Source organism: Oryctolagus cuniculus, chromosome 9, assembly GCF_051225735.1.
Source record: "Oryctolagus cuniculus isolate XC-2025 breed Fujian yellow rabbit chromosome 9, ASM5122573v1, whole genome shotgun sequence".
NCBI lineage: Eukaryota > Metazoa > Chordata > Mammalia > Lagomorpha > Leporidae > Oryctolagus > Oryctolagus cuniculus.
Window position 1 is genome coordinate 124175226 of NC_142875.1, and position 16423 is coordinate 124191648.

General features: G+C 44.7%; 1 protein-coding gene across 3 annotated transcripts in view; it reads right to left on the reverse strand.

Moving 5' to 3' along the window:
- Positions 1 to 16423, reverse strand: part of ITPR2 (inositol 1,4,5-trisphosphate receptor type 2) — a 536564-nt gene that overhangs the window by 369795 nt on the left and 150346 nt on the right. For all 3 annotated transcript variants that reach the window (XM_089304708.1, XM_051850872.3, XM_051850873.3), the window contains 3 exons: positions 10292 to 10443; positions 4595 to 4694; positions 4084 to 4244 (listed from right to left, as the gene is read on the reverse strand). In XM_089304708.1, coding sequence (XP_089160834.1) covers positions 4084 to 4244; positions 4595 to 4694; positions 10292 to 10443 — 413 coding nt within the window. The remainder of the gene's footprint in view (positions 1 to 4083; positions 4245 to 4594; positions 4695 to 10291; positions 10444 to 16423) is intronic.

The window sequence follows — 16423 nt, forward strand, 5'->3', positions numbered from 1 at the left end:
CAATACTCTAAGCTCTCCCTATGACCTCGTACCATTCTTTCTGGTTTCAAACGAAAAAGAGCATCTAATAACAGCTTTATTCTCCATAGGGGGAAAAAGTCATAGTTGTCAGTGATTTTTTAGACAGGATTTGATACTGAATTCTAGAATTGAGAAAATAATATAAACGCACTCAACTATGCCAATAAGCTCAGTTGTCCTGACCAGCAGCTTTAAATGACTTCTGATGGGAGGTGGTTTTGCTGAAATGACTAAATTAAGATCCGTGATTTAACATCTTATTTCCCAGGCAAGGCCTTTTCTTTACAATGATGTTTTGCACTGGCAAACAGTGGGGAAAAAGGCAGGGGGCATGAAAACGCACACTGTTGGGTCAGTCCCAGTCCACCTCCTCCCTCAGACTGATGCTGAGAGCAGAGACTCCTTCCGGGAGTAGGAGGAATGCCCAGGGCAAGAGCCGCGATGCTGCAGCACCCACTCAGACCCTGTGCTTGTCCTCCTCTCCCAAGACTCCCTAAACGCTTAGCGAGGGAGGTGTGCTGGGTGAGGCTGAGGACATTCTGTGCACGTGTGACCATGACAGAAACAAAGACAGGGACTCATCAAGAGGCGTTAACGGATAAAACGCTGGCAAATAAAAACTGCCGCCTGCACATCGGAACCCACTTCTTGTCACGATCTGGCTCTGCTATGTCGTTATCTGCAGGCCAGAAAGTGGGGCCGCTATTTCAGCTCCTGATGTCCGTTCACTCTCACACCGTGGTTGTGTAGGGCTGCGGGTTTGCCACGGGTAAGACAGAGGCAAGAACCAAGAGGAAGCTGAGCAAGTGCTATTCCGATTGGTCAGGCATCTCTGAGGGTTTTCTTCATTGATAGTGGTCTGGGGAAGCAAGGTGCGATTTCTGTCCCTTTGTATCCTCAGAAACAAATCTTACGATGTCTAAAACCAAAAATAATAGGAGTGTACTTCAAAAAAGTGTGTGGAAAATAGAATTATTAGATCAGTGTATTTTGGTGTAAAACAATTTTGAAAACCACGCATACAAGGGGATCATCAAAAAGTACCATGGAAAATGTGCGTTATGGAAAAGCTACATGTGGATTTCAAAGGAATGTTTGTACCACAATTAACTTCTCTTTCAACTTAATTTTCCATGTGCCGTTTTTAAAAATAAATTTATTTATTTAGTTACATAAAAGGCAGAGTAACCGAGAGGGAAACAGAGGTCTTCTATCCATTGATTCACTCCCAAAAAGGCCCTGGCTGGTTTGGGCCAAAGTCAGGATCTAAGACCTCCATCCAGGGGCCTATTACTTGTGCCATCTTCCTCTGACATCCCAGGCTCATTCGCGGGGAGCTTGATCAGAAGTGGGGCAGCCGGGACTTGAACCGGCTCATTGACATGGGATGCTGACATCACCACAGGTGGTGGCTTATCCCACTGAGCCACAATGTAAGCCACTTCCATGGGCTTCTGAAGTACCCTACACAAGCTTATTTAAGGAACACATATAAAGTGTACCCCACGAAGCTGTGACCAGAGCAGGAAACGGAGCATGGTAGGAGCCCAGTAAGCCCCTCGCCAACCCTAAGTCCACCCTTGCCTCTTAGAGGAAACGTCAATGGGACGTGTGCAACGATGGATTCCCTGCATTTCCTTACAGTTCTTCCAATTGCTTACACATCCCAAAGAAACAGAGCTTAGTTCTGCTTGGCTTTGAACCTTACAAACAGTATCTATACCAAGTATTTTTTGGGTGCTGTTTTCACTCGTCTAAAGTTTCTTAGATTTATCCAAATCATTACACCCAAGAGGGTACTTCAGAAAGCTAGTAGGAAAATGAAACTAAAAGATAAGCCTGCTTTGGTGCAAAAAATTCTGAAATTCATGCACAGAAGGTATCTTCAAAAAGTTTATGAAAAATGCATCTAAAGAAAAAACTATGCATGGATTTCAAAATATTTTTGCACCAAAATATACTTTTTTAAATTTTTTATTTATCTTTTTCAGAGGCAGAGAGATGGCAGGCAGATAAAGAATGTTTCCATCAGCTGGTTCACCCCCAAAACATCCACAGTGGCCAGGGCTGGGCCAGGCTAAAGATAGGAGCTGGGAACCCAATCAAAGTCACTCACAGGGTTTAATTGCTTGAGCCATCACCACTGCCCTTTAGGGTCTGTGTTAGCAGGAAGTGGGAGTCAGGAGCTGAAACTGGGTATTTAAAAGAAACACACTATGATACAGGATGTGGCCATTTTAATTCCTACACTGATCTTTTAATTCTATTTTCCACAAACGTTTTGAAGAACCCTCATAGTGTAACTCACTTAGCTTCATGGCTATATATACTGCATTCATTATATAAAGATACCACCAACTAATCATCCATTCAACTGGGGACGGGCATTTGGATGGCTGTCAGTTCCAGGTTATTGGAAGTAAGGCTGACCACTCTGGAACAGGGGTCCTGGTGCACACACAGAGGGGCTTCTTTTGGACAGATGTTCAGGAAAGCTCAGGCCAGAAGTGGAACTAGTGAGTCACAGAGCATTGGCGCTGGCTCCTGTGACTTCACTTGTCACCGCCAAACTGTGATCCCCGGTGCTTTTACCAGGTGCCTTCTCACCAGCCGTGCTCAAGGATCCCAACGTGTGAGCGCCGAGAAACTGCTAAGTATCTTTCTGTTGTTCCAATTTTAAAAAGCATGCAGCAGATCATGACGAGAGGAAACAGAGAGCAAGCTTGTGCTCGGGGCACCTGGCAAGCACGTGGGGTTTAAACCACACCTGATTGCACCCCCCACTGATGACAGGGGCGACCTGGCCTCCCTGGTTTCCTTATGTGAGCTGGGATCTCTCTTGGGGCTATCACACCTGCAGGGCCTGACACAGTCTGCACACAAAGCCGGGTGCAACCAGTGCTAGCTCTCTCTCGAAAATTCCCAAAACCAAGCTTGAAGAACCAAACATCTGGTTTCTCTGAAAAAGATTTTAGGGGAGAACACACGGGCAGATGCTTCTCTGGTAGGACACATCTGTTTGTTTTGTGGAACTGGAGCAGAGAAGTGCACCTTGAAATAAAACCAGGAAAATATAAAACTTCCTTTAGGACCCTAAAGGACTCTCTAAACCCAAATATCAAATCAAGTACAGCAAAAGGCATTATGCATCTCTTAGGAGGCTTTCAAGGGTAAAGACCAGAGAGAAAGCAACAATTTCAAGCCAACCTAAAATGGAGAAAAGAAAATATTACACCAGATTTTATCTATTTTCTATTTACTTTTATTTTGTTTCAGGATTTATTTATTTATTTGAAAGGCAGAGTAACAGAAAGAGAGGAAGCTACAGAGAGATCATCTACCTACTGCTTTATTTCCCAAATGGCCACAACAGCCTGGGTTGTGCCGGGTGGAAGCCAGGAGCCTGGAGCTCCGTCTGGGTCCCCCCGGACATCCTCTGACTTTCCAGGGGCATCAGCAGGAGCTAGACTGGAAGCAGAGCAGCTGGGATCTTCACTGGTGCTCCGATATGGGATGCTCACACAACAGGTGGCAGATTATCTCACTGCACCACAATGCCGGCCCCCTATTTTTATTTTTAAATAAATTTTATATATATTTATAGAGAGAGAGTATATATAATCCTCCACTAATGAACTGTGTAAACTGAAAACATGATATTCTAAAACACATATAGAGTAAAACAATTACTATTTTGGAACAAATTAATATACATTGAATGAACAAGATGGAAAAAACTAATGTGAAGCCAAGGACTATATCGTTAGTAATGGTGTATTATTTAAAATTTTTATCAAATGACTAAATTATAGCTGCTCTTGACCCAAAGGGAAAAAACATTCCCCTTCCGAGATGACAGGTGTCTGAATTTGTTCCAGATCTTAATTTCACCATTTTCACTTGCTTACCATGCACCAGAGGCATCAAGCTCTCACCTCATCCAGAAACGGGGGGCTGCTGCTGAGAGCATTCTAGCCACTCCCTCAGTCACCCATTTACTTGAGGTTTCCTGCAGGTGACACTGCCCCTGACGACTGCACAGTGATTTCGACCACCACTAACCTCCTTTCATTCTGCGTGATTGTGCCATTTTCCAGCTTCTTCACCGTGGTTGCTAGCACCTTATTGGCATCATTGGCAAAGTCTAAGTCTCGGACCTCCGACAGCGGGACAGACACGATGGCAAATGCTTCTTTGTCTTCTTTTGTTTGGCAGGTTCCGATCTGAAATGGCATTGTTTCCATTAAGGTTAGATCTTTCTTAAAGAGGACCAGCGTATCTCAGGACTGTTTAAGAAAGTCACCAGGCAAGAACAGATAATGCAAACACAGGAATTCCCACATGCATCACCCACTAGGCCAGGCTTAAGGACATGGTGATTTTCCATGGCCATTTCTTACCCAGCTCCCAAAGCACCCCTGGAAACTCATCCCTTTCACACCTCCACTTTGCTTCAGATTCACACTCGCCATTAACTGCAATCGCCTCTAGTACGGGTGAAGGGTTAGAAAGAAGACGTCACCCCTAATCCTATTCACACGGCACTGAAATCCACACACTCAGCCACACTTACCTTCAACATAACAGGCCTCTCTTCATCTGTGTCTATAGGGATGCTAGTACTGGTTACCCATGTGTTGGTGCACAAATGCCTTAACCGAACATACGAGTTCCTAAAAGCCAAACAACATAGAGTAACAAATTATAAAAATGTAGTGCACTTGCATACTGACTTAACAGTTTCACACATGAGATGATCATATGTGTATCAGTCAGTTCAAAATCTATCTGATTTAAGGGAAAATGCTGAGTTACAGACTATTTCAAAGCCTGCAATATCATACCTAGGCCAATGGTTCTCAAGGTTTGGTCCTTGGACCAGCAACAGCAGCATTACCTGGGAACTTGTCAGAAAGGCAAATTCTGGGGGCCAGTGCTGTGGCACAGTAGGTTAGGCATCCACCTGCAGCACTGGAAGATGGCCCAAGTCCTTGGGCCCCTGCACCCGTGTGGGAGACCCAGAAGAAACTCCTGGCTCCTGGCTTCGGATTGGCACAGCTCCAGCCACTGTGGCAATCTGGGGAGTGAACCAGCGGATGGAAGACCTCTCTCTCTCTGCCTCTCCTTCTCTCTCTGTGTAACACTTTCAAATAAATAAATGGATAAATCTTTAAGAAAAAAAAAAAAAAAAAGAGCAGTGAACAAGTAACCAGCACAGTTCCAGCCACTGCCTGACAGTAACTGTTTTGCAGTTGAATTATCTGCGTATGAAAGCATATACAGTCAATCCTCACCACTCATGACTGCATGCTTGTGAATCCTCCTGCTCACGAAAATTCACCTCCCCAAGATCAAGACTCGGGGAACTTCTGAGGTCATTCGAGGACATCCGAGGAGTGGGAAAAGCCTGAGTCGGCCAGAGGCAGACTTGCAGGCACAGGGCAAAGATGGGGCCACGCGGCCTCCTCCTGCAGCTCTCTCACCACACACACGTGTCCTCTCAAGTCTACTGAGAGCCCTGTTTCTCATGTTCCTGTGCTTTTTCAGCGTGATGATGGTGTTCAAGCCGGCCCACAGTGTGGCACAGAAATTGTTTGCAGCATTCGTAAGCACGAGAAGGCCAGGATAGGCCTCATGAAGACCTGTGTGCTGGATAAGCTTCATGCAGTCACGGGTTACAGCACTGCTGACCGTGAGTTCAGCAACAGTGAATCAACACCACATAGAAACACACAAAACAAGGTCCTGTACTGCCTGATGAACACAAACGCACAGGAACCAAGCCTTGCACGTCCCTAGAAGCAATGGCTCTGTGTTTGCAGATTGCAACTACTATGGCTAACAAACTGGGGCAGAAAGAACACAGAGAACTTCACCCAACTGAAATAGTGCAGATTCAGTGAATCCTATATTACTATTGCTTTCTCTGAGAAATACGTGTAGTGTGTCTCTGCCTTTCAAATTATCAGACTTCAGGATAAGTTAATACATAAATACGCCGTCATACTACATAAGGTGCAAAGCATTAGGGCCAATAAGAGAAAATCAATGACAATGCCAAGGGCCTCAGGGAAAGACATTCATTCAACAATGTGGCTTTGCTCATTTGTAAAAGTGGATAAAATAGAAACTAAATCCCAAAAACATAAAATAGAACTCATCCAATTATCCAAATAATCAGATTCTGAAATGCTTCTGCGTTCCTACATATTACCTTCCACACTGAATTGCACAAAGTCATCTCCCCACTGTACTGTAACCATTTGCAAAGTGAGCCAATCACTTATTTGCTCAGCAGCTATTTCCCCTAATTTACTCATACACTAGTTCAATATATGCTCTTGAGTCGACCTACACTGTTGGGTTCCAAAGCAAAGAGGTTATGGTCTGGTTTAATAACTGACCATTTGCAAGGATTTGGGAAATAAATAACCGTTTAGGACTAATGCCACAGAAATCTGTTGTCATTAAAACCTTGATATAATCTGGTTATCTATAAAAGGAATGCATTGCAGCACAGTCCAGACTTGAAATTCATACATTCCAGGATCAAGTTCCCCTTAAGGAAGGTCACAAAGGACAATTAGCTAGACATCTTATACCAGGTTTTCCCAAACTTTGCTGCTCATCACCTGGGAAGCCAACATAACACCACTGACCAACTGGGGAGTGGGAGCCAGGCAGCGGTACTTTTTAAAAATTCCAAGGAGGGGACAGAGTTGTAGCACAGTGGGGTAAGCCACTGCCTGCAATGCCAGCATCCCATATGGGCTCCTGTCTCGGCTGCTCCCCCACTTCTAACCCAATCCCCTGATACTACACCTGGGAAAGCAGAGGAAGATGGCCCAAACACTTGGGCCCCTGCCATCCACGTGAGACATCTAGATGAGACTCCTGGCTTCTGCTTGGTGCAGCCCTGGCTGCAGCAGCCATTTGGGGAGTGCACCAGCAAGTGGATGATCTTCCCCTCACTCCCTCTCTGCAACTCTTTCAAAGAAATAAATGAATCTTTATAATAAATACAAGCAAAAATAAAAATTCCTAAGATTTCCAGTGTTCAGCAAAGGGTAGAAAAGACTGCTTCAAACCTCTGAAACCTGAGGTCAAGTCCATGGACCAGCAGCACTGACATCATCTGAGGACTTGTTAGAAATGCAGGTTCTCAGGCCCCTACCCCTGACCGAGAGACCAGAGTTGCACCGATGTCAGCTTCCCCAGGGGATTCAGCATGAAACAAAGTTTAAGCAGCACAGGGGGGCCGGCGCCGTGGCTCAACAGGCTAATCCTCCGCCTGCGGCGCCAGCACACCGGGTTCTAGTCCCAGTCGGGGCACCGGATTCTGTCCCGGTTGCCCCTCTTCCAGGCCAGCTCTCTGCTATGGCCCGGGAGTGCAGTGGAGGATGGCTCAAGTACTTGTGCCCTGCACCCCATGGGAGACCAGGAGAAGTACCTGGCTCCTACCTTCGGATCAGCGCTGTGCGCCGGCCGCGGCGGCCATTGGAGGGTGAACCAACGGCAAAAGGAAGACCTTTCTCTCTGTCTCTCTCTCTCTCACTGTCCACTCTGCCTGTCAGAAGGAAGGAAGGAAGCAAGCAAGCAAGCAAGCAAGCACTGGGGGCCAGAGCTGTGGCATAGTTGGTAAAGCTGCCACCTACAGTGCCGGCATCCCATATGGGCAATGGTTCGAATCCCAGCTGCTCCACTTCCAGTCCAGATCTCCAATATGGCCCCTGCACCCGCATGGGAGACCCGGAAGAAACTCCTGGCTCCTGGCTTCGCAGCCAGTTGGGGAGTGAACCATCAGATGGAAGACCCCCCCCCCCCTCTCTCTCTGCATCTCCTCTCTCTGTGTAACTTTGACCTTCAAATAAATAAATAAATAAATTCTTAAAAGAAAAGCCATTTCAGGGCCAGCGCTGTAGCATAGTAAGCTAAGCATCTGCCTGTGGAGACGGCATCCTGTATGGGCACCAGGTTCATGTCCCAGCCGCTCGTCTTCTGATCCAGCTCGGCTTATGGCCTGTGAAAGCAGAAGATGATCCAAATATCTTGGGCCCGTGGACCCGCGTGGGAGACCCTGAAGAAGTTCCTGGCTCCACATCGACCCAGCTCCGGCCACTGCGGCCATTTGCAGAGTGAACCAGCAGATGGAAAACCTCTCGCTCTCGCTCTCTGCCTCTCCTTCTACCTCTGTGTAACTCCGACTTTCAAATTAAATAAATAAATATTAAAAAATAAAAAAGCAGCATTGGACTACACAGTTTAACACTAGAGAAACACTGGATTCCATATCGGAATCATTCAAGTAATGCTTCCTTAAAATGCTTCTTTAAAAAGAAAAGCCTGCATCCATCCCACCCCCACCCCTGAAGCGGATTCCACTGGTCTGGGTGCAGTTCAGCACCTCCCTCTGGTGGAGAGGGCCCAGCTCCATCCAAGGACACTAATTCACAGCGCCTAAAGAAGCACTGTGCTGACTCAATCTCCAGTTCCTGATCTGGAAGAGCTGCTGCCAGGACTTTATAAGATTATTTATAAAGAACTTGACACTCAGTTCTGCACACAGCTCAAGCTATTATAATAGTTATTATGTGTTAATTAATGCAAGCTTTCATACAAAGAATGACAAATGAATCCTTATTGATACAAAAGCCTACTCTACACTGAGAAGTACCAACAGCTGTGAATAGTAACAGACGAACAGCTCCACAGAAGGCCATGTTGTGGGACCGTGGGGCCTTTTAGAGGGTCTACACACTTCACAGTGACACTCTATCATCATTTCATTTTTGCTGACTCACCTCTAAAACGAGGAACCTTCTCAGTACCGGGAAGAGAAGGCCAGAGACCTGGATTGGGCAAACCTTTCGGGAGGAATCTCTTTTCAGACTTAAGTTAGAGAAAAGGAAACGGGAGATGGACCCACGTGATACGGTCCGGACTCAGTGGCATTTCTCGTGAGTGAAAACCACGAGCAAACACCCCAGGAAGCAGTGGCAGGTGCTTCTTGACAGTTGCAATGTAACCATTTCTTACATTCCCTGAGAGCGGCCGACGCAGCAACGTCTGGATCTCTGGGTAGGAACCACCCATGGCCATCTGCCAAGGCCAGGTACAATGCTGTTCCTTCAAGGCCAATTTAGAACTGTCCCATTGATCTAAAAACACAGGCAAAACCCAACATGTCTAGAGAATCCATCTCAGTGCTACTGTCAGGAAGGAGAGAGTTGTAGGCAAAAGACCTTAACTAAAACAGTCAAATTTGGAGCTGGACATTTGGTGCAGTAGTTAAGGTGCTGTTTAGGACATCCATGTCTCATCTGAGAGTACCTGAGTCCTGGCTTAACTGCCAATTTCAGCTTCCTACTAATGCCACACTTGTGAGAGGTGGACATCACAAATAAATAAAATGATACTTATAAATTGTTTAAATAGCCAACTTCAAGGAAAAGAATTAAAAATACTTACTTTAAGTTTTGGATGCCAAGACCCCTCCCACCCACTCACTGAGGTCTAACTCTATTGGCCTCCTTACTGATCCTGAAAAATACCTGGTAAATTTCCAGATCTTTCCATTTCCTGATCCTACTATTTGAAACAGTCCTCTCAAATAAAAAATGAAAAAGTCCTCTCAAATGGAGAGGACTTGGTCCCTCAATCTGTTCAGATCTTTTCTCCAGTGATTTCTAAAGACTTCTACCCAACAGAGCTCTCCATACCCTGCAATTTCTCTTTCAGGCACTTTAATTGCTGGCCTTAGCTTTTACGTTTACTGGTTGGTTCACTGGCTGCGTCCCCCATCTGAATGTAAGAATACAACCAGTGTTTTCACTGCTGTCTTCCCAATGCCAAGGGCAATGCCTGGAATGTAGTCAGTGTTGAATAAATATTTGTTGTCTACATAACTGAATAAAAGGTAAGTGAGTCAACAGAATGGGGAACTTGACAGAATAAAAATAAATGACAAAAGGTTTAATAGAAATGCTTTTAGATTATTTTTCATTTCAGTAACCAAAGGCCTTAAAAGTAATATGAATAAATGATTCTAATGAATTTTTCAGAATTTCTTTGGTCCTGAATATTTTAATTATTTATAGGAATGAAATAAACTATGTTAACCTACTCTGAAAGGAGGCACAATGTCTCACATACTCTTTCTTCATTTCAACTTGCTCCCTGATATCACAAAAGTTATATCAACATTATGATGCTAATTTCTCACCTGCTGGCAAAATCATTCCAAAAACGTCTTTGAACTGAGCTTTTTTACCTTGGAACCAGGCAGTCAGCTCTCTGCAGAGTTGTGGCATCCAGTTCGAAAAGGGACGCAATGTCATTTCCATGCGGGACTGAGACCAAAGTGTACATGATCTTCTCCCCCACCTGGCGCTTCTTCTTTGAGGTTGGGAGGTCTCCTTCTCTCTGTCGAGGGGGATACAGGTTGTTTATTCTTATCAAGAGTCTTACTAAACCCTCCACTTGATCGGGAGAGAAGCTCTCAATGTGCAATCCTTCACTGTGTTATGGAGGTGCCAATTCCACAGGATTCAGCGAGAGTAGCACAGGCCTGCCAGCCTTCCAGGTCATTAACATCAAGGGTGAAAAGTCACACACTCCATGGATGGGAGGGCCACAAGTGGGCACATCACCAAGGTATTATACTGTCACAAGGTACGGTCACTTCCTTCTTCCCTTAAACCTATTTACAGGGCCAATGCTGTGGCGCAGAGGGTTAACACCCTGGCCTGAAGTACCAGCATCCCATATGGGTGCCGGTTCAAGACCCAGCTGCTCTACTTCCCATCCAGCTCTCTGATATGGCCTGGGAAAGTAGTAGAAGAAGGCTCAAGTCCTGGGCCAGTGCCGTGGCTCACTTGGTTAATCCTCCACCTGCAGCGCCGGCATCCCATATGGGCGCCGGATTCTAGTCCCAGTTGCTCCTCTTCCAGTCCAGCTCTCTGCTGTGGCCTGGAAAGGCAGTGAGGATGGCCCAAGTGCTTGGGCCCTGCACCCACATGGGAGACCAGGAGGAAGCATCTGGCTCCTGGCTTCAGATCGGCGTAGCTCCAGCTGTAGCGGCCATTTAAGGGGTGAACCAATGGAAGTAAGACCTTTCTCTCTGTCTCTCTGTGTGCCTAATTCTATCAAGGAAGGGAGGGAGGGAGGGAGGGAGGAAGTCAGTCCAAGTCCTTGGGCCCCTGTGCCCGTGTGGGAGACCCAAAAGAAGATCCTGGCTCCTGGCCTTGGATTGGTGCAGCTCCAGCCGATGCAGCCAATTGAGGAGTGAACCAGTAGATGGAAGACCTCTCTCTCTCTCTCTCTCTCTCTCTCTGTCTCTGCCTCTCCTTGTCTCTGTGTAACACTGACTTTCAAATAAATAAATAAATCTTTTTTAAAAAACCTATTTACAAGGTAGTAAAACTCATGATTCCACGTGTAAAATAAACAGAGATGAAAGAGTGTGCTTAAACATCTGGATTTCATAAATTAAAGACTAGGTAAGGCAGAGGTGGAGAGTCCACGCCTAACTCCCAAAGCACAATTTGCACGTTGACCTGGAGAGGAAGCGACATCAACAGTAACATTCCCATTCAGCTCACTTTCCACTGCATCCAAGACCACACACCAGTTGTATAAAAAGTGAAATCAAAAGAGGTCTTCCCACACAGATGTCTTCATGAAGATGTGAACTTTGGTCATTATCTCCAGCATATCCTGCCCTTTAAAGCAGGCACAAACACAAAGTGAATGAACTCGCTCAAGTCCCAATGACTAAGGAAGAACTGGATGCACAAAAAACCAAATATAACATAGCAAATTCAAAGTATGTTTGGTAATTAATTAAATAGTTCATTATACATACTTATTAAAACACTGAAATTCATAAGGGGGGGGTCATCCTACCACCATAGGAAAGTGAATGGATGTAACTAGTGGACAGAAGGTTTGTCTTCCAATAAGCACCAACAAGATACGAGACCTAATCATTTACTCAGAACCTCATTCCCCATCCCACAACTGTGTGTATCATTTCTCTTGGATCAGACTCTTGCAGTTTTGTTCCTGCTCACTTCTGTGAATGGTGCACACACTGGGAGCAGACGCAGAGTGTGATCTGCTTATGTCCACACAGCCGAGCAGCGCCTGGGAGCTCCTGCCAGCTTTGCCTCAAATGTATTTGACGGAGACCAAAAATGCAGAGTCAAACCAAGGCAGGGCTTCAGCAAACTGCCAGTGATCTGACTCCCTCACTGTGGCTTCTCATCAGTAAACATGCATGCGGTACATGGATCAGAGAGAGGCAGAGATAACATACCACCCATCATAAGGGCATGCAGGCGTGTGGGAAAGAAGACAAAGCAGAAACACTAAGAAAATTATACATATGAATTCACACGGAGCTTCTCACACGGCCATGGCCTAGGTTGTTGTTAACTCATCTTCCAACAAGAAACTGAGAGAGAGGAAGGTGAGCATGATCACTTCCATTAATCAAAGAGCAGAGTGCAGTTTATCTATGGGAGAGGGAGTGACTGATGAGGGAGGGAGAGGAGGAAACTGAAGGGGGAGGGAGGAACTGAAGGGGAAAGGAGGAGGGAGAAGGAAAGGGAGCGGTGAGTGTTCCTAGGGAATTCTCACCCCAAATTCAACCAGTCAGGGCTTTATTCCAACCTAACCAAAGCCAGAGCCCTGGCCTAGGGCCCTTAAACTCTAAACGAGTTTCATGAAAGGGTAAGCATGAATTCATGGCTAAAAATCTTCCAGTCTCTGAAAAAATAATCTTTGGTCATAAAACCCACTTTCATAATGATTTGCATTACAGACAAAGAAATCTAAGATTAAAGACAAAATCTATGAGGGTCAAAGACACCCTCTTGTCCTGCAGGAAGAAAAGGCAAATGTCTTTATCCCCATAGCAAGAACACTCTATCCAGACAAGTGAGTTAGGGGAGACGGCTACAGAAATTGCATGGCAGGTTACAATCACATGATCTCAACCTCGGGACGGGTCTACAGAGGTCAACGGCGAGCTGAAAACTCTTCCTCCCAAATAAATCTCCACCAGCAGCCAGACGAGTGAAGTGCCGTTATTTGAAACTGATTCTGTTGGGTGTTGAAGATGCTTTGCTTCATTACAGAAATCTACACAGCCCTTTATATGGCCTTGCTCATTTCTTGCATTCCTGGGTTGGAAGAAAGATTCGCAGGTAAAGAGGATGAGTACAAGTGTGGAAGCAGGAAAAACGGGTGGAGAAAGGGAGATGATTAGGGGCACTAGGAGAAAACCAGGAGTAAGACAGCTGGCCTATTCTGCAAGAAAAGAATCTAGGCCGGCGCCACGGCTCACTAGGCTAATCCTCCACCTGCGGCACCGGCACCCCAGGTTCTAGTCCCGGTTGGGGCTCCGGATTCTGTCCCAGTTGCCCCTCTTCCAGGCCAGCTCTCTGCTGTGGCCCGGGAAGGCAGTAGAGGATGGCCCAAGTGCTTGGGCCCTGCACCCGCATGAGAGACCAGGAGAAGCACCTGGCTCTTGGCTTCAGATCGGCACAGCACGCCGGCCATAGCAGTCATTTGGAGGGTGAACCAATGGAAGGAAGACCTTTCTCTCTGTCTCTCTCACTGTCTAACTCTGCCTGTCAAAAAAAAAAAAAAAAAAAAAAAAAGAAAGAAAGAAAGAAAAGAGAAAGAAAGAAAAGAAAAAGAAAAGAGAATCTAAAATATGTGAAATTTGGTAAGGTCTGAGTACTGCTATTTAGATATCATTATCCATTTTACAGATGAACAAGCCAATCCTCTAGGGGCCAGTTCACATAATTATCATGTGATAGGGCTGGAAATCAAATACGGCTCCAGCTGACTTCCACAGCCCTTGCTCTTAACTAGTGAGCTACAAAGAGGCAGTGACAGTCAAGAAGCTTCCACAAACCATCAGCCAACAACTTGGAGAAGATAAAACCAACAAGTCGACATTTCTGCCTATTTGTCTGTACTTCTGCGATGTCTATTACTGGACGTGATGTTGTTTGTTTTTGTAAAAGAAAGCACGATGCCAAGAAAAGCCCAGGAACAGATGGTTTCACAGCTGAATTCACCAAACAGTCAAAGAAAACAGAAGTAGAGGGAAAGCTAACAAATTCATTTTATGAGACCGTATTACCCTAATACCAAAGGCAGACAAATAAAATGCCTGAGAACGATAGGCCAATATTAAAAATCCTCAATAACATACTACCAAATTGAATTCAACAACACATCATATAGACTACACATAATGATCAAGTGGGATTTAACCCTGGGATGCAAGGTTGGTCTAAACATATGCAAAACCATCAATGTGACACATCACATCACTAGCATGAAAGATTAAAACCATCATCTCAATACATACAGACAAGGCATTAGGCAAAATGATTTAAAAAAAAAATCACCCAAAAAAATGGGCACAGAAGGAAAGCTCAACATACTAAAGGTCATTTATGCAAAGCCTACAGCTCTGTCATAATGATAACCACTGGGACTAAACTGAACACTTTTTTCTCAGATATGGTACAGGCAAGAATGCTAATTCTCATCCTTTCTATTTAACATACTACTGGAATAGCAATCAGACAAGAAGAAGAAGCACATGGCATCCAAATTGGGACAGGGAGATAAAATTATTTCTGTTTACAGGTGTTAAGATCTTATATTCTTAAAACCTTCAAGTACTTTACTAAAAACTGTTACTAATGATGAACTGAACAAAGTTGTGGGCTACAAAAGCAACATCAGCAAATCAGTTGCAGGGCAGGCATTTGGTGCAGCAATTAAGACATCTTTTAGGACGCTCATATCCCACACTGGAGAGCCTGGTTTGAGTCCTCGCTCCACTGCTTCCCATCAGCTTCCCGCTGATGTGCATCCTGGGAGGTAGCAGATGATGGCTCAAGTACCTGGGTCCCTGCCACCCACATGGGAGACCTGGACTGACTTCCAGGCTCATGGCATTGGCCTGGCCCATTTGGGGAGTGAAATCAGCAGATGAAAGAGCTAACGCATACTCTCGTTCTTTCTCTCTCTTTTTCTGCCTCCCTATCTCTCTCCCTCACTACATTTCAAACAAAATGAAAATAAATAAATTTTTTAAAACTGTTGAATATCTTTCTTTAAAAAATCAAGTTTTATTTGTTTACACTAAATAAGTCTGAAAAAATACATTTACAATAGCATCAAAAGAACAGAATACTTAGAAAAGAAAACTAAGGAATGAAGTAAAATATCTGTACACCAAAAACTAAAAACTGTAGGTAGGAGAAACTGAAAAAGACACAAAATAGATGGAAAGACAGCCAAGGCTGGTGGATCAGAATGAATATCCCTAAAATGTCCACAGCGTCCAGTGCAGTGAGGTTCAGGGCAAGCCCTATTAGAATTCTAAGGCACCTTTCACAGCAACAGAAGAAATGATTCTACAACTTGTCTGGAACCAAAAAAGTCCCTGGGTAATCAAAACAACACTGAAAAACAAATGTGAAGGCATCATACTTCCCGATTTCAAATTACATTACAAAATAATTCTAATAGAAGCAGTAAGGTAATGGCATTAAAAACAGACACATAAACCACTGGAAAAGAATGGAGAGCCCAGAAATAAACCCGAACATATGTCATCAACTACTTTTTGACAAGGCCACCAAGAAAACACAATAGGAAAAGAAAAATGCTTCAATAAATTATGTGGGAAAAATTGAATATTCATGTGCAAGAATGGAACTGGACCCTCATATCAGACACAAAAATCAACTCAAAATGTGTTAAAGACCTAAATAGGACAACTGAAACTGAAAAACTCCTACAAGAAAACACAGTAAAAATGCTCCTGGACAATGGCCATGGCAATGATTTTTTTAACAGCACACCAAAGTATAGGCAACCAAAGCCAAAACAAACAAGAGAGGCTACCTGCACAGCAAAGTAAACAGTCAACAAAATGAAAAGGTAGCCAAGGGATTTGGGAAAAAATATTTGTTAAACAGACACCAGAAAAAGGATTAACAGTCAAAGGAACTGACACAACGCAGTAGCCACAAAACCAATAATATGATTTCATAATGGGCAAAAGACCTGCCACTTCGCAAAAGTACACATACAAATGGCCAACGGGTATATGAGGAGGTGTTCAGAATCACTGATCATGAGGGAAATGCAGAAAAAAATCATGCACAATCTCACTTATACTTGAAATCTAAAAACAAAGAGGAGGGAGGGAGGGAGGGAGGGAAGGAGGGAGGGAGGGGGAGAGGAAGGGAAGGAGGGAAGAAACAGTGTGGGGCCCCATGAATCCACACCACGCAGGTCAACACGAAAGCCCAGGTGTTACACTGAGGTGCAGATGGCAAAGCAGCGCTTTCCCTGGAGGCTC